Raw genomic sequence first — 27,100 nt, 5'->3', positions numbered from 1 at the left:
CGAAGGGTTCATGTGTAAATGCGCCCTGGCTAGAATTTAGAGCCGAGACCTGCTGATTGATGATATGATTTGCGCATCTCTTTTCATCTGACGCAACGCATGACACATTCTGACTCTTTGATACGTGGAAAAGGCTTGTGGGAAAGATGATGCAAAGTTGGCTTTTGTGTTTGAAACCACGTCCAATTTGCCTCGTGTTGAGATTTCATCTCAATGCTTGACTAACTCTGTTTATTTGGCTTTGTTGATCGATATAATGAAAGAATGAAAGGTTATTTTTGGCCAATAAAACATCTCATAGCCCTACTTTGTCAGGCGCTCCTTTATTTGAGTGAGCATCTAATGGATTAACATGCCACCAGACGTAATGACTAGAAGTGACCAATGAAGGCGAAATGCAAAATGGCCGTCCGGAGCAATTTCTGTTGGTGATTCTACAATGCAAATGATAACAAGTCCAAGCGAGAGCACTTTTTAATTGTATTTCTATCATTTGGTTTCCTAGGATCAGGAAGTCGTTGAGGCTTCTCTCCAGTTGGTGCAGACCCACTTCATCTCAAGGTCAGAGGTCGTACCGTGTCAAAGAAATCCCACCTCTGGACCACACGGCAAAGAAATCGTTCCTAGCGAGTCACGGGATGAGCTTAGTTTGGGTGCGTCTGTCGCTGTTGCTGAAAGGCAAACCGGAACTCCACGCCACGGTGTCCGTGCCGACCGCAGATGATCTCAAGCTGCTGAGCAGAGGGCCTGGCAGTAGCAGCCCTCGGGAGCCACTTCACGGGGACCACTTGAAAAGCACGCTCAAGCGTGGAAAGAAGGCTACCAAGAAAGCGGCTTCGGACGCTGCCTCAACCTCAGGACAAAAGAGCGCCGCCACGAATGACCCCCAGCTGTCTTGTCCCACCGGTAATATTTTGGGAGTGTGGCCAAATCCCCTCCCGAGCATCACCTCTCACTGCTCCCGACTTACCCTTGGGTGGGTGACTCAGGCTGACTTCTCCCTGTCGGCAGGCTGTGGGGAGGCTTTGGGCTTTGTGAGCGTCACCGGCCTGGTTCGCACACTCATTGGTCAGCCTCTGGAGCACAGAGGAACGGTGCTGCTACGCAACCCCAAGTCTCTGCAGTACCGCTTTGCCAAACTTAACATTGAAGTTTGAGTGGAGCACAGGCAGAACTTGCTCGATTTGGAGGCCTTTTTTTCTCGGTTTACAGGGAACGGCAAGGGAAGAAAGTTGCCATGGTGCTTTCTTCGTACAGTGATTCGACATGTTTAATATGTGTTGTGAAATAAACTGATAACAAGTTCTTTACATTACCACAGAATCGAGAAAATTGGTCACAAAAGTTTATGGAAACATTTGTTGTCGTCCAGTATATGTATCGCTATTTTTTGGATTTAGTTTAGGCAATTGACTAAATGGATGATTACAATGTAAGCGCAGTATGCAGTTTGTTCCTCTATTAAAGAAAAACAAATGATATGTGACGGAGACCAAACTCTCTTGGTCAGCACCGAATGCTCGTATTCTTGGTATTTGACATATTCTGTTCGTGTCAGTTGTAACAGAGCAGCCACACAGCATAAGTGAGCCTCCCGTGTTTCACAGGTTACATCGTGGTCTGTTTTCTCTGTATGTGCTTGTTTTCGTTTTGAGAGTAGGATGGGCGGCTAAATACACATTACGTCACCTCAGTGGTGGGCCATCAGGGTTTGTAAGGCCTTCTCTGCTGGCTTAAAAATACAGTAAAGTCTCGTTATATCGATATCCAAGGGAGTCGGAAAAAATATCGATATAACCGGGACTATCGATATAACCGGGACTATCGATATATCCGACCCTGTTTGCATGTAATTTTCTCCGTGCGTGCATAGAAATAGTATCGATATAACCGGGACTATCGATATATCCAATATCGATATAACGAGACTTTACTGTATCCCAATCATAGACTGAATTATATTTTGTCCGTGAGTTCCTATTAAATAATTCCAAATCATCTTTCAGCTTCCTTTCATTGCTTTTCCCCTGTTGTGCTGCTTCCAGATGTGTTTTTTTCATATTGAAGTATTTAATCAATCACATTGCAGCCATCATTTGTTTCCAGGGTCAGAAATCTACCTGGACGCCTTCACAATCAGTTCTGCGGGCCCTGGTGCATAGAAATCAATGCTGATGAAACTTGCTTTAATCAAAATCAGACTTCGAGTTGGCAACACAAGGCCTGCTGGAAGGAGCAGGAGACGTCAGAGTATTTGCAAACTATGATTGGCTAGTAACTAGCCAATCATAGTATCACTATTGCTCATGATAAAAGCATACTGGCCAGAGTCAGCACATATTACTGTATCTTTATTGTTTATTGTTCTTTTAATTGTAAAGTGTCCTTGGGTGGTTTGAAAGGCGCTTGTAAACTAAATGTATTATTATTATTATTATTAATGTATTTGTAGCGAGCTGAGTAGGCAAATTATATTGAGTTGATTTGATAGCGGTTTTGTACGGAATAGGTTTAGGGCCAAAGAAGAAAAAAAAAATAATTTTGGCACCATTTTCACTTTAAAGTTAATCTCAGAATGTTGAATTCTTCTGTAGTTTTGTCAACGAACAATGGCTGAAGAAAAAGAAATGGATTTGCTGGCAGATATACTGTTAAATCCATTTTCAAGACGGACTTTTGAAGAATAGATGGAGGTCATTAAGAAAGGTTGGACACCTCCGAAACTAGCAAAAACAGCAAATAATCTTGCAATTTTATGCGCTTATCGTGAATCCACACATTCATATGAAAAATTCAAACAGTTTAAAGACAGTACATATTTCTCATGTTTCAAGTTATTTCCTGGCCAATGACACCCTCTGGTGGACGTGTAGAAAATAACACCACACTCGCAGCTTGGGTTGATTCAGATATAGCACCACTGAAGGCCTAGGAGTGACATTCACGGCCCACCACTGTGTGAACTGATAGAAAGTTCCCATTTACTTGTCTGTGACGGGGCTTGTCTGTGTGCATTTTTCACATTTCAAGCTATACTTCTTTTGTGGATATTTCCTTTATTTGACTGACTGAAAGGTCAAATGAAAAAAAGGACCCACAGTGAGACATGGAGCAGACTTTGTTACGCTCGAGCGTTGCTTGGGCACAAAGTATGTCTTGAATCTGTGCAGGGTCCAACAACGACTCTTAAAAGATTCAAACAAATCTGCTGGCTTGTGACCCCGAAAACACATCTCCAAAAACACATGAAAATGACAATGTAATTTCTTTACAGTAAAATTATCCCCGAGAACAGCCCTCTAGAAGTGACAGTATTTCAGTTCTCACCGTTGTGTCTTTTCTTTCTTCAGCCTCCGTACCAACAATTTAGCTTACGTGTATCACATCCCCCAGCGGGAACAAAAACTCACCACTAACATTATGTGACACAACAGAGACATTTTGTGAGAGGAGGCAGACTCCTACTTGAACAACAAATCTTGTACACATCCCATAATGTGTGGGTGGCAGGAGGGAAGTAAGGGTTTGGTTGCTAGGCAACCCTTAACTTTAGATTCAGGTCTTAAGGTGGTTTGAGGTTTATTTGAGGTCAAATGCATGTTTTACATATGATACAGGTTTTGGCGAGCTTCTTTAGTCAAACCACAGACAGTGAAACATGCATAACAAATAACACATCTCTGTACATTTTGTTTTGATGTACCAGCAGTCATCAAACATTGATTGCCCTCTTTGTGTCAGATCTGGGCACAGTTTCTACCCGGACGAGTTGACATATCACATCACAGGAAGTTGCACTTTTGCGAGGTGCTCAGTGTGTAACTGGTGGATTAAAAACAGAGTCCAGAGAATATCTTCAAACTTTCTGCCCAGCAGTACGCAAATGTTGACACACTCGATCATCACAACAACGGATGGATGGGCTCTTAAGACTCTTCTATTTGGTCACCTGCGTTGCACATGAACTTGGCTGCTAGCGATCCATATGTTGGAGTTTTGGTCTCAGGCTGCGCTGTGTCTGTGCATATCTTTCCTGCCAACACAAACAGGAGAGCTCATGAGATGGAGCCGCGACTGCAGATGGCAGGGCGACAGCATTCAACCATTATAGAAACGGTGGGAAACTTGCTGCTAATGATCTGCTTACTTAAAAGGCATTACAGTGTTCACATTTGATCTTTAAATCGTTTCATACTATTTTTTTTCATGTACATTTCATAACTTTTAAAAACATTTGAAACAAAAGATAGAGGCCCGCCATGCTTATTATGCTTCCCGACTTCCCAACTTCCCGAATATACAATGATACCTCGGCTTAAGATCTTAATTGGTTCCCAGAAAGTGTGTGTAAGGCAAAAAGTTCGCCTGCCAAACATTTATTTCCCATAAGAAACCATTAAAACCATTATTATTATAATAATTATTATTATTTCGCATATAATAAATGTGCTATTGTATTGTAATTAAAGAAATGGTCGTCTTAGCATACTGGTAGTGGGACGTCTAAGTCACACAAACGCACACCTCGTTCGTATTTTTCGATGATCTTCTTCTGCTTGACCGTATTTTTGTGTGTGTCCTTTTCGGCTTAACACAAGCCTGTAGTGGGGTCTTTTTCAGTCCCATAATAGCAAAAGTACTCCACTCGATAACAAACCACATCTGCACTCAAAGGGGGGTGGGGGTGGAAAACTAGTCCGCCAGCCACCGTGGCGCTGTTTGACCGTGTGGTTTGGTGTTCCTCCGCCAAAAACAGGTCCACCAGCCACCGTGGCGCTCCGAGTGCTTTGGTTCGTATGCCAAGATTATATTCTTCCGAATGTAATGTTCGTAAGGCGAAAGGTTCGTAAGATAAAGCGTTCGTAAGCCAAGGTATCGCTGTATATTCATTTAAATGTTGGATGGCTTACCAGGTACCATTTCCATTGCTATAAAGTTGCAATCCTGTTTCTTTGCTTTTGGCCGGTTTCTGGCTATGAGGAAAACTCCCAGAAAAGAAAGCAGACATCTGTAAACCATGTAGAAATGGTTATTCCTTTGGAAGCTAAAATGTGTGATGGTTTCCTGAGATGGCTCACCCAAAAAGGAACATGAAAATATTCAGTAACGCCAAGCCTTCAAATTCCTGGTAAAAGATTATCCCTGTAAAACAACATTTTACACATCAACTCCGTTCAATGAACCTGGCATGCATGTCTTTGTTTTGTTTTTCGTACTTTCATTCCTTTCATCACATTGCTAGTGTGAAATATAAATGTCTTCACTGCGAGACTAATAAAGGCAAATCCAATCCAATCCAATTCACCCTCGAACCTCTCGATTACAAAGTCAATGCGCTAAACACCATTGCGCCATATTGCACCGTCCGCCGGTCTCATTTTGTGTTCAATAAATGTTTATAATACACAAATATTTTTGAATGTCTATTCTTTAATTTTATTTCAATTGTTTGACCACAATCTCAAATATCTAATATACATCATGCATATGCACATTCATTTCACTCATTCACTGCCAGACATTCAAAAATGTGTCTACTTCATTGCCAGGGTTTTTGTCATTTTCACTCAAATTCCAGGACCCACAGAATATTGAGTTTTAGAATGAAATAAACATTCAATGCAGCATAAGAAACTTTAGACTCTCTTCTTTCATCCGAAAAAAAAAAGTTAATTCCTAAATGATAAGGGTGTCGAGTTATGAGCTTGAAATGAGGGCGGCTATCCAAAATACAATGCAAAACTGTACGTACATATTGATTATAGAGCGCATGAGCAACAGCTGAAGCTGGAACAAGGCGCTAATATGGAAAAAATGGAAATGCTGCCTCCTCGTGGAAGGGAAAAAAATATTGCCAGAGGCGCTTTATTGGCAGTCGCTGCAAGAAAAACCAAAAGCCAAACAAATTCAGGAATGGCGCTCCACATCATATTTTCAATTCTCAAATAAATCCGGGATGGCAGTGAATGAGTTAATTCATAAATGCAGACTACAGTGAGACCTCAACTTACAAACACCTCAACTTACAAACTTTTTGTCTTACAAACGTCAAATTTATGAAAATTAAACCTTATAATAAGCACTATTTTCATAATACACACCCACCACGGCTGGCGGAGTAATCTTCGGCGGAAGCACACGACCGAACAGCACCAGAGGTTAAGTTACCAACAGTCCTTATGGAAGGTGACTCTCCTTCCATAAACTATCAACGCCCATCAAAAAGGTCAATAAAACTTTATTTTACAGCACAGTTTATTTCTTTAATTACAGTCGTCATGTAATGCGCCTCTCTTTCCAAACAGCAATTCCCTTTGACCTTCGACCTCCAACGCCATTCCATCAAGCCATCAATGACAATCACAAATGTAAATAAAGTGACTTTATGATACAATGCAGTGTATTTCTTTCATTACAATACAATAGCACATTTATTATACATAGAATAAGGTATGTTGTGTGTAGTTTTAAGGTTTATTTAGTTGACAATTATATTTTATGGCAACCTGGGAACGGATTATTCCAATTTTAATGGTTTCCTATGGGAATTTTTTTTTTTTGAGATACACACTTTTCGCCTTACACACTCTGTCTGGGAACCAATTAAGTTCGTAAGTAGAGGTCTCACTGTATTTCGTTGAGCTGTTGAGATGGCAATTGATTGCACAAATACAACATAATCCTGTAGAGCACAGGTGTCAAAGTCAAGGCCCAGGGCCCAAATGTTGCCCACCGCATCATCTTGTTCAGCCCGCGAAAGCAAATCAAACTTGTGAAATGTCATCATGCTTGCTAAAGTACAACCCAACACTTGAAATTGTCTCATGTCAAAGACAAGAACGGTCATTATTTTTGACCCCCCACCCCCCCTTGGAAATGCAGCGTGATTGGCTTGTGATGAACAGACCTACCTGCAACAATGGCGCTTGCGGTGAAAAACACAAAGTTGATTGGAACTACCTCTGTGGCATCAAACATTTTCATTGCCTGATTAAGGAACCTGCGGATGAGCCCAAGGGTCATACTGGATATGTGCAGGAAACGCATTGACAAAATAGTTTTGTGGGATTTTGACGAGTTGTTGTGTCCAAGGGAAAAGTTTAAGAATGGAAATCACATAAAGAACGTCAACACTGACTTGATCTGGAAGGCACAGGACACCACCATGATGACGAGCATAACGTAGAAGATGGGATAGATGAGTTGCAGGTGGCCTTTTATCGTCTCCGCGATCATTCCAGACACGGCCTTAACTGAGATGACTGTCAGAGAGGCTGCAGAAACACACTAACATGTCGTTGCGCGACTAATATGAACCTGGCGTGTATGTCTTGATTATCTAGCAATGTACGACCCATTTTGGTTCAATTCATGACCCCTCGCTCCCTCAATCGAGCAAATGTGTGCATGTCCATACCAAGAAGAGCCACCAGCAGCATCACAATGACAATTTTCTTCATATGCTTCTTCTTGTACAGAAAGAGCAGGATGACAAAGGCGATGACCTCTATCATCTATTGAGAACGGAAAGTGGGAGGATTGATTGATGCAGAGTGCAGAGTGAGAGAAATGAATTGCTGTTTTTGAACGAGAAGCGCTGTATCCCTGTAAAGCCAATCGCTTTCGGCTGTTCAAGGACTGCGAGAAAACAACACAAGGTGGTGAAGAATGGACGATAAGAGGGGAATACAAAAGTAGGGTGTGGAAAAAGGGCAACCTGACCTTTAGATCAATCCAAACCACCCCTCTGAGCTCTGGGTTGTGTGCGTGTGTGATAACTGCAGTTCATTTAGGCTTCCGTCAGAATGACGCTAATTTGTGAAACATTTCCTTGCATATTTCTTTGCATCAGTTCAGCAAAGCGGAGCAGATTAGAGTGTATTACAATCATGTCGTGCTGGCTGAATAATGCTGCAGTTTCTACATATGGCACGCACGCACGCACGCAGCACTGACTGAAATACGTAAAGAGCTGCTTGCTTTTATCTTTTCAAATACGTACGTACATTCTTGGGCCGCTTTGAAAAACTACATGCATGTAAACAGATTTTGTCCCCCAGGAATAAAAAGAGAATTTGGAATGTAAATGGAGATTTGGCAGCGGTAGAATTGATCCGTGTATTTTAAGAGGATGAAATAGAGTCTATTTCATCCAGCAACTGTCTATTTAATAGAAAGTTGCTGGATGAAATAGACTCTGGTCTCTTTAATATTTATAGACTCGTCTATTTAATAGACAGTTGCTTGTGTCAGAAGCGCATTCATCCCTATGGTAACAGCTCCAATGTGTTGACAACATCCACGCCAAAGGTTGAACTGGGAAGACCGCTGGGGGAGTGGGAATGGCTTGCGTCCATCCATCCAATTTTGCTACTGCTTGTCCTTGTCATTCGGGTTGCAGGACAGACACTCTTGAAAAGCTACCGTGTACAAATAATAATAGGACATAATTTCTCCCAAAACACAATAATGGTTATTGAGTTATACTTTAACAAATACGTTTTTTTTGTGAATGCAGGACAAAATGACTGATGACTGGCATCAACACCTTAGATTCTATTAGGAAACGAAAACTTTGTCAAATGATTGCATATTAAAACTCCCTCCCTCCCTCCCTCCCTCCCTCACTCACTCACTCACTCACTCACTCACTCACTCACTCACTCACTCACTCACTCACTCACTCACTCACTCACTCAATCACTCCCTCACTCTGGCTCTCTCCCTCTTTCGTGCGTGTGTGTGTGTTACATACAAGATACAGCAGGAAGTGCCAGCTGATGACATAGAACTGTACCAGATGGGCTGTAACGTGAGTGGACGTGTGGGGGGCAAAGGTCACCAAGATGTAGGTTCCTGTTATTGCCAGCGTGCCACCTAAAGAGAGAGACAAGCTGACAGCTTGACAGCATTCAACCCGCGGCCAGCCACCTCGCTCCATTGCACCCCCCCACACACACACGCATGTGCACCCTCACGAAACAAAGGCAAATGATTTTTAAGCTATAAGACACATCAAAGACACTTTGACATTGACTACAGACAATTGCATGGATTCTATTCTATTCTATTCTATTCTACAGATCTTGTTGGGTCGTTAGTTTATTTTGAGACTCAATATGTATCATTCAATCTTGACTCAGAGACCAAAAAGAGAACGATTTGGTGTGCTCAGTGCTGTACTTTTTGTCCCCATGTGACTAAACTGGCTTTTTTTAGGGAAAAGGAAATTACAGTAAAGTCTCGTTATATCGATATTCAAGGGAGTCCGAAAAAATATCGATATAACCGGGACTATCGATATATCCGACCCTGTTTGCATGTAATTTTCTCCGTGCGTGCATCGAAATAGTATCGATATAACCGGGACTATCGATATATCCGATATCGATATAACGAGACTTTACTGTATATCTATGTAAGACAGATGGGACTCAACCATTTGCATTGCGGGGTTAGGGTTAGGGTTAGGCAATATTTTATTGCAGCTCAATGGAGGGAAAAAGGGGGAAAAGGTTAATTTGTTGACCACCGCATGTCCACAAGATTAGGATTCATATATAACAAGCACTTCTAGTGAGTGTGGTACATTTTGTTTCATTTGGCCTCTTGGTTTTGCACCGGCAGAGCCACAATATTAGACACTTAACCTAGTTTATCAAATTAATACGTTTTTGCGTTGCTCGTCTGAGTGCATGTTGTTGAAATATGTACTGATTGCAATGTTAATAAATAAAAGCCACATTTAAAAGTACATGGATGTGCCAGAATTATATTAGGGTTTTGGATCAATCTTCATAATTCTTCAGTCTGAACAATACCTTAAAAGTGAATGTGATCAAATGTAACTAAGAAAAGGATTTTCAATGTATCGAGCAATCTGTCAGCGGGATCCATGTTCTGTTTGTGTTCTTGAGTTTGCTTACCAACAACATCAGAAACGTACAAGGTCTCCTTGAGGAAAATCACAGAGATCAAAGCACTTGCTGGAGAGACAAATAGAAAAGATATTCCCATTAGTTTAACATTGAAGCATGACAATGACAATGTGTCTATTTTACAACCTCGGAAGTGACTTAACGTAGCTTGATGAAACACAAACAGGATTTGGGTCTTTTTGTTTGGATGAGTTGAGATTCACTTATCAGACAGACGAAACTCATTCCATGACCCCTTCAAGTCGAGAGCAAGGCAGGGTAAAAATGCACATAACACAGGCCGGACTGGGCTCTTATATTTTTGGTGCAGTTAGAAACTGGTCGTTTGCGTCATTATGTGCATTAACACAGAGGATTTTGCTCCTTTCATTCCCATTCAAGTGGATGCATGAGAGGTGCAGTCCTTGACATAAAGAATGATGAAGCAGATTTGCTGGAGTACGTGCAGGAAGTGCATGCAAAGGATGCTTAAAATGAATTGCAGTAACGGTGGTTTAAATGAAGGGATAACACAAATGTTTCAGAAGGTCAGATGCCTGTGAATGTTCTAGATCAGGGGTGGGCTAACTACGGTTCGCGGGCTGCATCCGGCCAATTGATTTTTTTAATCCGGCCGGCCAAAGGTTGGTACTCAACTGAGGTTCGATGTGAATGACTACATTAATTTTATATGGACTTGTAATGACCAGGTAGCGGCGTTGAAATGCCTGTCAGTTACAAAATACGAAACAGTCAGGAGATACTTTGAGTTGGAAAGACTGAAATTTACGAGACTTTGAAAACAAGGAAGCGATTCTCGCTCTGTCCGATTATGGCAATACCCATACTCAGAGTGAATCGCTTGCGACTCAACGCATGTTTGCATGTTTCCTGGAATGGTTTGACTGATTCCTGCCCCGGCCTCCCTGTGTGGAGTTTGCATGTTCTCCCCGGGCCCGCGTGGGTTTTCTCCGGATCCTCCGGTTTCCTCCCACATTCCAAAAACATGCATGGCAGGCAGATTGAACACTCCGAATTGTCCCTAGGTGTGAGTGTGAGAGTGACTGTTGTTTGTCTTTGTGTGCCCTGCTGGCAACCAATTCGGGGTGTCCCCCGCCTAGTGCCCGAAGACGGCTGGGACGGGCTCCAGCACCTCCTGCGACCATAATGAGGAATAAGCGGTACGGGTCATGGATGTATGGTTTGACTGTCATTGTGTAAAAAAACCTTTGGAAAACTGGACCGCTAATAAGAAAGGGGGCGAGCTCTATGGAGCTAACTCTGAGCATCGAAAACTTTAAAGCGTTCCGTGGCTGGCTTCAAAACTTTGTGCACGACCTCAGCTGAGCAATACTGTCATGTGTGGTGATCTAAAGTTAGAGACCGCGAGGGAATGTTAAGAAAACCACTAGATTACACTTCCGGTAAAGTCACTAAGACATGGCGGTAACAGCAGCAACCTGTTAGCACTCGCTAAAAGGTCTGGTTACAAATACATAGCAAGTCACTGAGAGCCGTCCTCATCTTCCTCCTGTGTGTCGGATTGGAATACCGTTAGATGTTCCTCAACACACACTCACTTTCATCCTGAGGGAGTCACTCCTGAGCTTGTGCTGTCCTATCCGTCACGCAGCAGACTGGCTTTTCGAAACCCAAGTTGGTGTTGTTTGATTTTTTTACTCACTGCTCCATACCTGGGCCAAAAACTCTGTTCTACATGATATCTCGCACGCAAATTTATCTGTCTGTTGCCTGATCAAATAAACAGATTCAAACCACATTAGACTAGGGTACATGCACCAATAGTTAGACATGGTTGCAGCAGGTTCAAAGTTGAGATGACTTTCAACCACTGAATTCTCAGGTGTGCTTAGCGGTGGTCTGATCGATTGATGTCAAAAAAAAGGTTTTTCTCTATTCGATTTTATGACCAATTTATGCAGAAAACACCAAAGGTGGAAAATCGTACAACCCAAGTTAGTAGCTTGAGCTGCCTGTGAAATTTGTCAGAATTCTGAATGTATGGAACTTGATAAGAACACTGGCATGATATTCTATGCAGCGTGTTTAATGAACCCATTTATCAAGATCAATGTCAAAAATGAGATATTGAATCGTGTTGCCTCAGGATATGCAGCGAACTGGGACTGACGAGTAGTAACCATTACAGTGTTGGGGTTTGACAGAGATTGATTGTGATCCACGATCACAGACAGGCTTCAATAAGGATGCACACAGATGGATTCCCCCCTCCCCTTACACACAAACTGCATAGGGCAATCAAAACAAAAATAAGAGGAACACACAGACAGTTATAACATGAAGCTAAGTGGTGAAAAGTGTCATGCTGGGGGGCCTTCTAAATGTCATCTTCCGACTGAGTAAATGACTTTTATCTCAGTCCTGGTGCGATGAACGGAACCAGAAAATAATAACAAACACCAACTAAAAGACAGACGGGCAGTCTGCCACCTTTAGAGTTGAATCAGTGAGACTGCATAAACACATCAATATGACACGCATACACATATGTGCGATGAAACGCGAGCGGAAAAAAAAAGTGACACAGTTTCTTCACACATCGATTGCCACGCAGTCCATCACAAGAGTCCATCTAAAATGTCTCCACAAGAAGTGACTGGTCTGGAACTGAAACCAAACCCAAACCACTTTTAATACACTTTAGTTCAAGCAATAAGGTTAATATGACTGAAATTTTGCACGTGTCTCGGAGGCTGCCATGCAAATAATGCTATAAAAGACATTAGCGACTAATTGGAGGGTTCCAAAGAGTCTCTTTAACTGTCACTCGTTAAATATTTCATACAGTGGGTATTAAGGGCACAGATTAAGGAATCCTGTCTGTGCCTCTGAGAGCAGGCGGCTTTTGCCAGGTCACCATAGCAACACCATATAAATTGAGATTCACACAGCTTGATAAAAAAAGGAGAACGTGACAAAAGGAACCACTGAGGTAAACAGTCCTGTGTGTGTGTGTGTGTGTGTGTGCGCGTGTTTGCATGTGGACACCATCAAACCCAAATCACACATTGTGTATTTAATTATGGTAGACCAGACATCGGATTGATTGCCAGTCAATCATGGTCGAGTGTTCCTCCAATGATATCCCTTCGCCTAAATACCCACGAGAGCCCCCAAAATGCAAATAATCAGCAAGAAAAATGCAAAACATTTGTAAAAACTACATTTTAGTCGCATCATCTTTCTTTTGTTTTATATTGGGTTGATTCAAATTCGATTTGTGTTACGTTGATACGATAATTTGCCACAGTGTAAAGTGACCTTGAGAAGAGCATGCCCGCCTCGTTCCTCCCAGTGAAGAATGGACATCTACGTCAAGGACAGGTGAATTATAGCTCCGCACAACAGTATTGGGAAGGATGCGGTCAGACCTAATTGCAAGGAAGGCTTCGTGAGGGGGGTGCACAGATAGGAGGAGTCCTTGGCTGAGTAAACAAGAGGAACTCTAGTCCTTGGGGTGGGTTACAGGTAAAAAAAAAAACGTGTGAGAAAAGGATGAGCTGTGAAAAATGTTCCAAGCTGGGAAATGAAATTCAAGAGACAAATGTTGAAAAACAAAGTAATGTAGTTTATTCAATACATTGTAAGAATGAAAATTGTAAAGAGCAGTACATAGGGGAGACTCAACAAATTCTCAAAAAAAGACTATCAACATCACAGGGCTAATAATAGTGGGCCTCAATCAGCAGTACATTTGCACCTAAAAGCTAGCAACCACTCATTTGACGACAATGAGGTAAAAATTTTAGCGAAAGAACATAGATGGTTTGAAAGCGGAGTAAAAGAAGTGATTCTCATAAAACAACTAAATCCTTCATTAAACCGGTCTGGTGGGGTGAGGTTAAATTTGGATCGTTCATACAAAACAGGTGAGGCAACATTCGTAATGCTGATCAGGTGATAGCGGAGGGAGTGGGGCAAACAGGCCAGTCGTTAGTCAGGAATATAGGAAAAATCAGTGGGGCCACAGGGAGTGGTCCTCTGCCCCCGCCAACCTGAGAGTAGGGACCTATCATAGCTGTGTCCGGCGCCGCCATGTCTGGACATTAGGGATATATATATAGGGCCGATACGACCAGTAAGACTTTAGTTCGCTGAAGAAGCTTCTTGGATAGGAGGCGAAACGTCCAACACCTTCAAAAAAGTACAGATGACGGCTGAAGAAACCTTCTCATCGATGGACCACTCCTGTACGACTGAGAGCTTACACAGACCTAATTGTGACAAGCAGTTTTAAAAAAAGGTGGCATTCACTGAGATATCGGAGTGGTAGTTTTGACCAGTGAAGAACAGCCTCATCAATTCTCTCATTCTTGTCTCTTGAATTTCATTTCCCAGCTTGGAACATTTTTCACAGCTCACCCTTTTCTCACACGTTTTTGTACCTGTAACCCACCCCAAGGACTAGAGTTCCCCTTGTTTACTCAGCCAAGGACTCCTCCCTATATCTGCGCACCCCCCTCACGAAGCCTTCCTTGCAAAAGCACCGCAGGATAGGTGTGTGTTAGCTTGTGAAGCATATTTAAAGGGGAAAGAAAAATATTGTATTTTCCGGTGTATAAGGTGCACCAAAAGGCCTCGATTTTCTTCAAAAGATGAACCTGCACCTTATACGTAGGTGCGCCTTTTATGTGAAGTCACATAGCGTGAGTGAACAGATTTGGACTCATTGTCAAGATTTACTCCCACTCAACTACATTGAAATAAATTTGAAATTATTGTCATATTTTGAGGTAAAACTGTTTTTCACAAGAATAATCTAAGTGCATTTAAAATGTATATGTATATCAGAGTATTAATGTATTTAAAAATGTCAATTTTGTGTTTGGGAGCCTTTTACTGAGCATCTTCATCTTTATTAAGTCAGTTCATAGAGTTGCTTGTTCTGTAGCCACAAGGGGACATAAGCCAGTGTCTTCTTGTGCCAGTCCCAAGCCCGGATAAATACAGTGGGTTGTGTCAGGAAGGGCATCCGACGTAAAAGCTTGGCCAAAACAAACATGCGAATCAAACCTCTGAAGATGGAGGACACTGATTCGCTGTGGTGACCCCTTGAAGGGAAAAGCCCAAAGGAAAAGAAGAAGAAGCTTCAGCCACAACAGGTCAGGCAACTGCTGTCAGCGGCCACCGACGCCATGTAGAAGAAGTAGTGCGTATCCCTCGCCTCTACTGTGGTGTGCCTTTTATTTGGAAAAAAATGATATATTTACTGTATATATTAGATTTGGAGAACTTTTTTTTCATTCATTGAAGGTGCGCCTTGTAGTCCTGGTGCGCCTTAAAATGGAAAAAGTTTGAAAACATACAATTCAATGGGTGTATGCCTTATTCTCCTGTGCTCCTTTTACACCGGAGAATACTGTGACTAAAACCCTCCACACACCCTGGGTGTCAACACATGGTTTATTCTTGAGTGTAGCGTGTAACTCGGTGACTAAGGTGCTCCCTGTGCAATTTTGAGCAATGTGAAAGGGCTGAAGTGCTCTTTCAAGACTCGTTTATCCATAATTGAAAAGAGCACATCTATCGCGCACAGCTGCGATTTCTTTGCGATTTAATTTTTACTTGCAGGAATGATCATCAAAATATGTACGTTAAAAGTATTGCATAAAACACTGCGGTAAAACAAAATTGAGTACAGAACTGTAGTTAGCCCTCAATGAGATTGTGGTTTACCCGAGCGCATTATTGAAACCAATCAGACATTTGCAACGCGGCAACGCATGGTCATAGGAAAATTGTTTGAAGCATTTAGGTAATTGATATCATTAATAATCATGAGTGGCCGTCACCTTCGTTGTGGTGACTGATGAGTTGCGGAACGTGAAAAAAATGAAGCTGTTTCATGTTTAACCTGTGTTTGGAGTGCGCTCAGAGCAGCTGCCAGCTGCATCCAGCAGACGTGTTTTGTTTAGATGGCATTGTGAGTCAGTCTCTTAGTTCACACCACATACACTGTTAAATGAGCAAGTGCGCAAGTGGAGAGAAACGGATGAACGGAAACAATATTGTCAAAGTCAGCTTTATTGTCAAATATGCTAATATGTATGACATACAGCATAGATTAATGTCCTCTCGGACCCAGCGTGCAAGGCACTTATAACGTGGCTAAAAAAGACAGAATTGACAACAGACAATACATGTAATTTCTGAATGTTAAGTGAGGTAGTGACATGTATAAAGTGACGTAATTTAGTAATGCAAAAACAAACAACAAGAAAGGGTTGAAGTGAGGTCTTGCAGAAAAAAATGAGAAAGAACAAAAAAATAGAGTTCAGGATGATCGTACAGCATGTAGCGTGTACTCAGAGTTCGGTGAGTGTGGCAGTGGGATGGGGCAGGCTGAGCAGGGCAGGGTGGGAGTTGAGTCTCTGGACTGCCTGGTGGCAGAAACTGTCCTTGAGCCTGCTGGTCTTGGCTCAGAGACTCTGCAGTCTCCGACCCGATGGCAGCAGGCTGAAGAGGCTGTGGGAGGGATCTTCTCAGCTGTCCTCACGATGCGCTGCAGAGTCATACGGCAGGTCACGGTGCAGGCGCCGTACCACACGGTGATACAGCTGGTCAGGATGCTCTCGATGGTACCGCGGTAGAAGGAGGTCGTGATGGGGTCGGGGCTCCAACTCTTTTGAGCTTGCGGAGGAAGTACAGGCGCTGGTGGGATTTATTGGCCAGTGATGACATGTTGTGGCTCCAGGACAGGTCTTCGGATATGTGCACTCCCAGGAACTTGGTGCTGCTCACTCTCTCCACTGCAGCACCGTTGATGGTTAGTGGAGCATGCTGGGGGCGCACTCTCCTGAAGTCCACAACAATCTCGTTCGTCTTCTCCACATTCAGGTGGAGAATGTTGTCCTCGAGGAAATTAGTCCAGAGCATCACCCGACACTATAATTTTGTTGCCCTCGTGATGGCAACAGTTTGGACACTATATCAAACGATTACCATTTCCTTTTTTGGTAGCTGGAGTACAATAAGAAAACACACAAGCAAACTCCACACAGCAAAGGTTGTGATGACACGCAATCTCAAAACTCGGGATTGTGATACTGATGTGCCAACCACTTTGCTGCCGATTTCATATAATACACAAAATGTCATTGCATTTTGAGATTAAGGATTGTTTTTTTATGACTTTTGACATCATAAAGGCAAGTGGTCCAAAATTAGAGTTGCGCGCCTTCAGTCAGACAGCACTGAGCTTACCAAATTTGGATGCCGTACAGAGAAGGCTTCCTACGAAGATGCACTAAACATGACTATTCTTATGATAGAGAAGAGAGAATACATGCTCGTCAGCAATGTTGCTCTAGTTTAATATTTTGTCGATTAAATAAACAATGGTTTGGTCTCTTTTGCATGCGAGTTGTGATTCCAAATGAAAATGTATGTTTTACAATCCAAACTGCCTGATGAATGACAAAGGTGGGAAGGTGAAACACAGCTTTTGGAGCTACCTTTGAGAAAATATGTAAGAAGGACACGGTTTACCTATGACAGACACACATCCCAGTGGGGCGATGAGGGATGCTGGGGCAAAGCCGTAGGCAGCAAAATTCCCCAGTTCACCGAAACCCATGAGAAGCAAACCGCACCACCACAGCGCAGAGGTGTAGTAAGGCTTGGAGCCTCGCTGGGACAGACAGACGTGGGCATATTTCTGTTAGGAGGAGAGGGAAAATGGGTGTGCGACAGAAAACACGTTTGCAAATCACAGTATTGGCAATGAATCGTACACTTTCAGGAATATGTCGGAACAGGGTCGCTGCGCAGCTCTTAATATACACATAAAACATTCATCAGAGGTGGCATGACACCAATTAAGCAAAGCAACGAGTTGTGAAGCTGTTCAAGACAAACAAGGACATGTTCCTCCGGAAACTACCTCACAGTGCCCAAACAAAGGTAAGCTACATTTGCCTAGAATTTTATATTTTTAATTGAGGCTGTAACATGTTTCAACCTCAGTCAGTTACACCCGTTGAAAAGGTTTTTCAGTCACGATACATGAATTGGAACTAAAATTTAATTTTGGTCAGGTGGGAGGCAGACTTCAAAAATCCTTATGCTTCTTTTCATCTCCAAGGACCAAGTGAATTATGCACCTTCACAACTAGCTTGGCTTTACCACATCCAATTCAGCTACAGCATCAACGTACCCACGATGGCATTTATGTGGATGTATTCCAAATAATGTCCATCCATCCATCCATCCATCCATCCATCCATCCATCCATCCATCCATCCATTTTCTGATCCGTTTATCCTCACAAGGATCACCGCGGGTGTACTGGAGCCCATCGCAGCAGTCTTTAAGCAGCAGACGTGAGACACCCAGATCTGGTTGCCAGTCAATCGCAGGGAACAACCAGCAGAGGCAAACAACCATCTGCACTCACACTCACTCCTAGGGACAATTTTGTGTTCAATTAGCCTGAAGTGCATGTTTCTCTCATGTGCAAGGAAACCGTAGTGCTCGGAGAAACCCACGCAGACCATTATACTATTATCTTGATCATCAACTGAAAGATCACTTTTAAGAGCACATTCGTGTTCACCTATTTAAATAACAGTCACTTTTTACATCTGAATTTTGCCATGGGCTAAATTCCAGAAAATATTTTTGGGTGCGATGGTCATAAATACCATTAGTTTGATGGCCTCAATTACTTGGCCAGCATATTGCAAATACAAACAAGAGATTGCTGTATCTATTGTATCTATCACAGTGTTAAACTAAAGTCAAACTATGACGTTTAAGCCTTCTTAACCATCATATTTTAACACCCTCCCTCGCACTCTATAAGTGAAACTCACGCAACGCTGTAGGAGATTTGCACCAAACTGTTGAAACAAATTGAATTTTAGTAATTTCATTTATCGAATAGTAGGATTGCTGAGCATGCTACCTGTATATTGAGGGAAATGCTGATGAGGACGTTCCCACATATGGAGATGATGATTCCTAGGAGATATGCCTGTGGAGGCAAACAGTAAACAGCCAGGAGATTAGGTCACGCTTCACGAGTGACACAACAAACTCTTGAAGCGCCAGCTGTCACTTTTGTGAAAGTCACATCGAAGATAGTGAAAATCATTTTCGAAAGCACATGTTTGCAGATGTGCCTCACTTGAGAGTTGAGACTTTGGGAATATCAAAATCTCTCTTCTGATACATTTATATGCACCAAACAGATGGTAATCACGGACATGGAAAAGTGGCATACATACAGTACCTCTCTCAGATATTACTCATAAACAAAAAAGACACAGAATAACAATAAAAGGGTACAGTCAAAGTCCATTTCTGTCCCTCAAGTTAAAATTTACACTAATGCACACAAATGCACTCCGAATGAACAGTTTAGCCAATATTATGCAAATATTGTCTCCTAGTGATGTACTTCCTTTGCACTTTCACATTGACTTCATAATGTATGTTTGTTGAATCATTAAACACATAAAGCAAGGACGAACCACGCCAGGAGCAAACAGGATAATGACTTTAGTGTGTGAATGGCTTTGTCTTAAAGTAGCAAGATGTTGGATGGTCATAGCGCATCAGTGATAAAACTGGATTCGGGCGGAGCAGCGGCTAGAATGCAGCATGCTGGTTGGTTGGTTGGTTGGATAGTATGCTACTACCACTGAATGGTCTAAAAGTTACTTTTAGTATAAAAGTAACAATGAAGCAAAGTGAGTGAAAACAATTAACTTGCTGGTTTTGCATGGAACAACAATAAAACCACACATATGGTGAAAGTCCAATACCAAGTCTCACGCCCTCTCAACTTCTTGATAATAAACTTACATGTTACTCTAATTTGCTTTCTTGAGTTTTTGAAAACCATTATTTGTTCATTCATTCATCTCCCGAACTGTTTATTCATCACTAGGGCGAGTCACTATGGGGCGTGCAGGAGCCTATCAAAGCAGTCTTCGGGCAGTAGGCGGTGAACACCCTGAATCGGTTGCCAGCCAATCATAGGGCTGTAAACCATTAGTTGGCGGTAATTGGGTTTCCATTGTTCGCAGGTTTTGGACTTCCCGATACATCATATCCGGCCTTCCTTTACATGATGTCGCATCTACATTACGTCACATCCTATCGCGTCACACACTGTGCGCCGTATAAATGCTCTCCCATTGCAGTTCGTCTCGCTCTCTCCTCTCCATGCCTCCTCCTTGGCCGACACCGCGATGTCTCCGCTCTGTTCAAGATCAAACCAACTTTCTGTTCAACACCTGGCTTCCTGATGATTTAACCATCCTCTGCCATCAACGCCCGTAGAAGCAATGAATCAGGGACGAACGATCAAAATAAACCCATTATTATTGGTGCCTAGAGACTCCGGGTCCTAGCTGATGGCTTCGAGAGGGGGGGAAGGAGTGGGCCATGTGTTGCTTCCAGTGAACGAAGCTCTCTTTTTCTTTCGACAGTGTTCGGAAAGAGTGGGCCGTCCCTCCATTCTTGGTGTCTGTCGTTCAGGATTTGTTTCACGGGTGAGTGGCACTGCTAGCATGGAGCTATGTTGAGTGAATGTATTGTGGAATTCTTCCGGCCAATATCCTAACTACGGTTAATCTGTGCATTGGTGAGCTTTAGGGCAGGTGAATGTGGTAAGGTAGACCAATTCTAGCCGAGCTCTGTGGGTGTAGACTTACTACGCTAGACTTTAATGCTTGTACGGGTTATGAGTCGTATTCCGTGCGCTCGGCGGACCGTAGGTCTTAAGACCGAGACCCACGCGCAAGGGCTGGCGAAAAATTGATTTATTAATTTGGACCCGGACCATGAAGTGTTCTTTTTTTGTTTAATTGCAGCTGTAATAGATCGTAGATTACCGTAACATTAATGCATTCATCAACACCAGCGCATTATCAGCACTGCTAGCCGTTGCTACGGGGTTTCCCAGAGGGTTTCATTGTCCGAGGGCAGTCCGTGGGGACAGAGTGGGGTCGGTTGGGCCTCCCTCCTTCCTTCTCTGCCCGAAAGAGGGGTGGGGGGGGGGATAAATTCACAGCCGCATTCTTGGATCGGCAAATTGATTCGTTTGCCGAATAGGTAAATAAACTGAAATAAAATGAATAAGGTTTGCGTTAATATTCACAAACGTATTGTGCAAAAAAAATGTTCCTGCCGAAAAAACATTGTTCCTGCTGATCCAACCATCTAGCGAGCAACGAATTGTTACAATTAGGCTTGATCGTACGAAAACTATTAAACGTTGGAGATGCGATGAAACACCTGTTCAACACCTGGCTTCCTGATGATTTGACCATCCTCTGCCATCAACGCCCGTAGAAGCAATGAATCAGGGACGAACGATCAAAATAAACCCATTATTATTGGTGCCTAGAGACTCCGGGTCCTAGCTGATGGCTTCGAGAGGGGGGGAAGGAGTGGGCCATGTGTTGCTTCCAGTGAACGAAGCTCTCTTTTTCTTTCGACAGTGTTCGGAAAGAGTGGGCCGTCCCTCCATTCTTGGTGTCTGTCGTTCAGGATTTGTTTCACGGGTGAGTGGCACTGCTAGCATGGAGCTATGTTGACATTAATGCATTCATCAACACCAGCGCATTATCAGCACTGCTAGCCGTTGCTACGGGGTTTCCCAGAGGGTTTCATTGTCCGAGGGCAGTCCGTGGGGACAGAGTGGGGTCGGTTGGGCCTCCCTCCTTCCTTCTCTGCCCGAAAGAGGGGTGGGGGGGGGGATAAATTCACAGCCGCATTCTTGGATCGGCAAATTGATTCGTTTGCCGAATAGGTAAATAAACTGAAATAAAATGAATAAGGTTTGCGTTAATATTCACAAACGTATTGTGCAAAAAAAATGTTCCTGCCGAAAAAACATTGTTCCTGCTGATCCAACCATCTAGCGAGCAACGAATTGTTACAATTAGGCTTGATCGTACGAAAACTATTAAACGTTGGAGATGCGATGAAACACCTGTTCAACACCTGGCTTCCTGATGATTTGACCATCCTCTGCCATCAACGCCCGTAGAAGCAATGAATCAGGGACGAACGATCAAAATAAACCCATTAGGTTACATTTTTGGATGGATTTCTGCTCAAGAGTGAAGATGCTGAACAACTCAACTACACATTGAGGGAAACCTGAGAGAAAATGTGAGAGGATACCTGCCAATGGAAACAAAGGAATTAAAAGAAACCACCAATATAATGACAAGGCTTTTGGCGTGTGGCTGAACAGACCACGTCTGATCGCATATGGGATGCTTTGTATCTCAGAGCTCACAATCAATTGCGAAGGTGCTCTGCCAAGTGCGTGCTCCACATAGTGTTTATTCGTAGGAGAACACTCTTAAACTCTGTCGCTTTCCTTGAGTTTCTTTCTTTTCAATCTGTAAAGACTTGTGTTGCACTCTCCACTACGGTAAGGGAGATACGGTGTTGTGGGATCCAGAAAAAAACCACAAGACAAGCAGTGCGATACGTCTTGACTCAACAGTGGTTTACTTCGAATGCCCAGATGTAATGCAAACGTATGCGTACAACAACTTCCTGTCCAACCCTGTAAATCGGTCCCACACGAAACACTAACCGAAGCAGGCATTCCTTGTTTAAATAAACATTTTCGATATATATCATTTGTAAACCAATGTAACTATACGAATGTAACCAAAATACTAAATAAGATACATTTCAACCTGTCACATACTCCCCCTCAAAATAGATGTTGTCCCCAACATATGTACTAGTAAGTACATAAATGCGCTGGACGACATACCCAAAACAATTACGCATGGTATTATGAACTGCATCAAAATATGAACTATAATAATGAACAGTTTACAGACTGGAACTCTTTTCATACATTCCGTTTGAATTATACTCACCAGAGGTCTTCTGGTGTCCATCTCACTCTACTATCAAACAGAAGTGTCGATTAACCATCTCTGTAGTACTCTGGAACATAATAAGGGTGTGCACATGGTACTGCCCCTACATTGTAACAAGATGGCGAACCAAGCCCATCATATGTGAATACCTTGGGTCTCCTGTGCTCTCGTCGTGGCCGTTGATTTTCCCCAATACTGGGGGGTGGATGGGGCAAAGGGGGGCACACCGTCACAGGTGGATCATTTTCCTGACCAATGTTGCCCTCTGGAGGTTGGTCAACTTCCGCAGCTCCCGGCTCTGTCCCCGGCAGTTCATTCCCCGGTTGATTGTCATCATGATGGGTTGTCTCCACGAAGCTTATGTCCCGCAGTTCTGGCGAGTCTGGTCGGGCGCTCTGGTGATGCATTGCTGGATAATACTCATCCTACTCATCATCCTCTTCTGAAACCATCTCTGGCATCTTGTTCGATCGTTGCCGAGTGGACTTTTTCTTTGACTGGGTCTGTAGTGAAGTCTCTAATGGCAAATGATCACATGGCAGCAAGAGATTGCGGTGGAGTATCCCTATCTGCCCTTTCCCCTTTCAGGTTTCAGCTCATAAACTGGAAGGTCTTTGCTGACTTGACGAACCACTGTATGAACAACATCCTCCCAGTGGTTTCTCAGTTTGCCTGGACCTCCGCGTGGGGTTTCGAACTAGAACACGATCACCGGGCAACGGGGTAGAATACTTTAGCTTACTGTCATATAGTCTCTTACTCCTGGCAGCAGCTTTGTTGTTATTTTCTTCCGTGATCACATACGCTTCCTCCATACCCTGTTTCCACTCTTTCACATGGTCCTTCTGGTTGGTGTCACCCTGGTTAGAGTCAGGGAGGCCGGACCGGGACGCGAACCGGCGACCTCTGCACTGTGAAGCCGGTGTGCTAACCACTCGGCTACCGGGCTGCCTAGCCTACTATTATTATTATTATTTTAATAATAATTTAAAAAATACATTGCATGCAAAAAAATACATTGCATGCACAACAAATTAATAAATAACTAGTTTTCAAATTTTAAGTAAAAATAATGACTTATTGTGGTTAACATGGGACAATTTGAAATTTTGGTTCGGACTTTAGCGAGCATCAAGGAATTTCACAAGTTTGATTTGCTTTCGCGGACCGAATGAAATGTTGTGGCAGGCCATATTTGGCCCCCGGGTCTTGACTTTGACACAGGTGCTCTACATGATATATATTTGAATTTCCCAGTCGTTCACTGGCTGACTGACCTTGACCAGCCTTTTGCATCTTCCTTATAAACATTAGTGTTCATATTTTCTGAAATGCACTTCAAATTATTTGGAGCATAGCAACAACATATTTGAATGTACTTGATTTACTTACTTATTGGCTCCTCGTTTTGACGTGTTTTTAGGGTGTGAATTTGCGATAATGTGATGTGTTTATTTATTAAAGATAACACAGAGTTTGAAAAATGTTGGCCACAACCAATTATTACAATTTTATTCCAAGTAGAAGAGGTTGATGTAGTGTGCAACACTCTGATCACCACGTCTTCTGCTGCACATTTTGCATCCCAACTATTATTTCACACTGTCATGTTAAGGTGTAAATCCTTTTGGAATGTACACTTGACCTGTTGATTTCAACACCACTCTCAACCCATTTCAAAGGATATCTGTTTATTTCTATTTTTTGTCTTGTAGTCATTATTGGTTGAGCAGTTCATTTGTCTGGCCTGCATACAGGGATGGTCTGTTCAATTCCCCCTGAATGGCAATGAGAAAGCAAGTATGAGTTTGTTTCTTTTTATATGTGCCTCGGACTGACTGGCGAACAGTCCGAGGCATAGTTTGTCTTTTGCTCAAAGCCATCTGGAATAGGCCCCAGATCTCTATGACCGTGAAGAGGATAAGCGGTAGAGAAAATGGATAGCTATTTTTGTAGACACCCTACAGGAATATATCATCTGTTGTTCAGTGAAGCACTGAACAATAATAACACTAAGCATCATTACCCTTATTATCGAGATACATTAATGCAACTTGACTAATGAAACCAACCAATGAAGCTATTTGACCGGGGGTGCGTTGCACTTCATTTTAGGTGCATGACTGCAAACCAGTCTAATTCCAGAGGGAAGACAAAATGATATTGTGAGATGTTGACTGGCATAGTGGGTAGCTTGGGGACAAAGGAGCCTGGGACCATTATCCAGCTCTTCAGGATTCTTACAGTAGATCCATTCTCTTACGCCCACCCGTGAGTCATTACTCACTATTTGTGCCTCTCTTGCCTCCTCTGTTACTCTCCTCTGCCACCCAAAATGTCACACACAAGACAAGAGAGAGGAACACACAATTAGAAGAGAAGAGAAGAGAAGCGCAGCGAGAATGTGAACATAAAGGTGGGAAGACAGAGGACTGACAAAACAATAACACACATGTACCAACGGTTAGAGGCAATATCTATCTGTATTAGGGCAGTAAGTTCAATAAAGTCTAAAGAGAAAAGCAATCTACACAACAGCGTCAAAAATAGTGGCAGAAGTCTGGATGAATCAATCTCTGTGCTGGCTGGCTTCCAATATTCATTACATAAAAAGCTTTCGAGACAACACGGAGCATTCTGGAGAGATTAATTTATTTCACGAGCATAAGTGCTCCATATGGCTTGCACAAAGGCGACATATTCAAAAATGAAGACTTAGACTTACTTAGACCTCTATGGCTGTCCTAATTTGAATGGGATGTCACTGGATCATTGTCACTAGGCCCATCAATTTACCACATATATTCTGCTTCCATTCGAAACATGCGAGGACTCCGGTTCTTTGTACAGATGTTTAATTCTTTAATTCTACAAACAAGTATAGAAATATAGCTATTATTTACACATAAACACTTGTACTTTACATCAATGAAATAAAACATATGCAATAAAATCGTACAAACGACTTTGTCCGCTTGCCGCTCCGAAATGGAAGGTTTGATCTTCATCCTTTTTATCTTTTCCTTGCTAAATAGTACAGCGATCAAGCATGTCCATTCTCATCGTCTTCTCAGTAAAATGAAACGAAAGTAAAGAAGCGGAAAGTAAAAGCTGTACCGGAAGTTATAGTCAAATGTATCAACAGCATTTACATATACCTGTATACAGTACAGTATAAGAAAATACCCAGCTGGACTGAATCTTGTTGAGACATGCAACAATCACGACAGCACATGTTTTGTGGTCCGATGAAAACAATGATTAACCCCTTGACCGTAAATTCCCAAAATAGGTTTGGTGTAAAAAATGCAAGTCACCAAGAGGACACCATATCCACAGTAGAGCTTTGTTGTGGTATCAAGTTTTGGGCTGTTATTTCTCTGTGGAAGTGTCAGAATGAACAGCATCAAAGCAGTCGATTTTAGCACAACACTGTCTGGCTTAATGAAGAGGTCTTTCAATTTTCAACATGATCTCGATAAAAAAGCATTGAATCAGTGAAGGAATTCACGAGCTAAATGTTTAAAATGTCAAATGTCCATGCGCACCACAGATTCGAATCCAACTGAAAATGTCTGGTGCTGTGCACACAGGAGAATATTTTGCAGGATAGTTATCTAGAAACGCGAGGTACCAAAAACAAAGGCAAGTGTGCCATGCTATTTGACTCACCCAAAAACACTGAAATATGCTGGTTCGTTAAAGATCTACCCCCCCCCCCCCACCACCACCAAAAAAAAATATGTTCGCATTTCTTTTTCGACATCAAAACTTTGAGTTTACTGTGTTCACTGGCTACTCTACGACTACACAGATTAAGATAAAATAATATAATCGTTAATGCATAAGTATATTTATTGTAATATTTTTTTTTTAATAAAGGAGAGCAATTATTAGCAAAACTTACCTGAAGTGGATTTTCCATGACTTCAGCCCGGTGAGCCAGAGCGATACTCAAATTAAGAGCGTCCCATGAAACACTTAAATTCGCCATCATTTTGTATAACAGTTTAGATATTCTCCTCTTGCACCGTGTTCCTCTTTACATTTCTGGCCGCCCCTTTTTCGCCTTTTGCATTCCGTGCATCTTCTACCCACGCCGCAGCACAACACGAGCAGGGACCAATTTATTCAAACTTTATTTTTTTGTTGACACATCTGAGTACTTTAAAACCGTAGGAAATATTGTAACTTTGACATTATCATTCATTTTAAGCAGAGAATAAAATTCGAGCTAATATAGTATTTAACGCCACGTTTCTTTGATTTTCAGAAATACG

General features: G+C 42.4%; 2 protein-coding genes across 6 annotated transcripts in view; one reads left to right on the top strand and one right to left on the bottom strand.

Moving 5' to 3' along the window:
* The window catches only part of pop1 (POP1 homolog, ribonuclease P/MRP subunit), a 14,612-nt gene extending 12,614 nt beyond the window's left edge, over positions 1-1,998 (top strand). For both annotated transcript variants that reach the window (XM_088999338.1, XM_088999337.1), the window contains one exon: positions 506-1,998. In XM_088999338.1, the coding sequence (XP_088855464.1) occupies positions 506-1,157 (652 nt within the window). In that variant the 3' untranslated portion in view covers positions 1,158-1,998. The remainder of the gene's footprint in view (positions 1-505) is intronic.
* Positions 1,999-2,827: 829 nt separating this feature from the next.
* Positions 2,828-27,067, bottom strand: nipal2 (NIPA like domain containing 2). Of its 4 annotated transcripts, none has more exons than XM_088999542.1 (11): positions 26,728-27,067; positions 18,866-18,934; positions 17,448-17,616; positions 9,927-9,986; positions 8,756-8,877; positions 7,418-7,514; positions 7,139-7,274; positions 6,912-7,000; positions 5,079-5,142; positions 4,911-5,008; positions 2,828-4,033 (listed from the first exon to the last, which is right to left on the bottom strand). In XM_088999542.1, the coding sequence occupies exons 1-11, from the start codon at positions 26,815-26,817 to the stop codon at positions 3,927-3,929; spliced, it is 1,101 nt and encodes a 366-aa protein (XP_088855668.1). In that variant the 5' UTR covers positions 26,818-27,067; the 3' UTR covers positions 2,828-3,926. The 4 variants fall into 4 exon arrangements, with proteins under 4 accessions (XP_088855668.1, XP_088855670.1, XP_088855669.1 ...); XM_088999544.1 differs by having other exon boundaries at positions 4,911-4,985; XM_088999543.1 differs by having other exon boundaries at positions 17,448-17,589.
* Positions 27,068-27,100: the final 33 nt, after the last annotated feature.

The sequence above is a fragment of the Hippocampus bargibanti genome, linkage group LG06, assembly GCF_051943395.1.
Source record: "Hippocampus bargibanti isolate YZ-2025 linkage group LG06, ASM5194339v1, whole genome shotgun sequence".
Taxonomy (NCBI): Eukaryota; Metazoa; Chordata; class Actinopteri; order Syngnathiformes; family Syngnathidae; genus Hippocampus; species Hippocampus bargibanti.
Note: the sequence above shows the minus strand (reverse complement) of the source record. Positions and strands in the feature narration are given on the sequence as shown.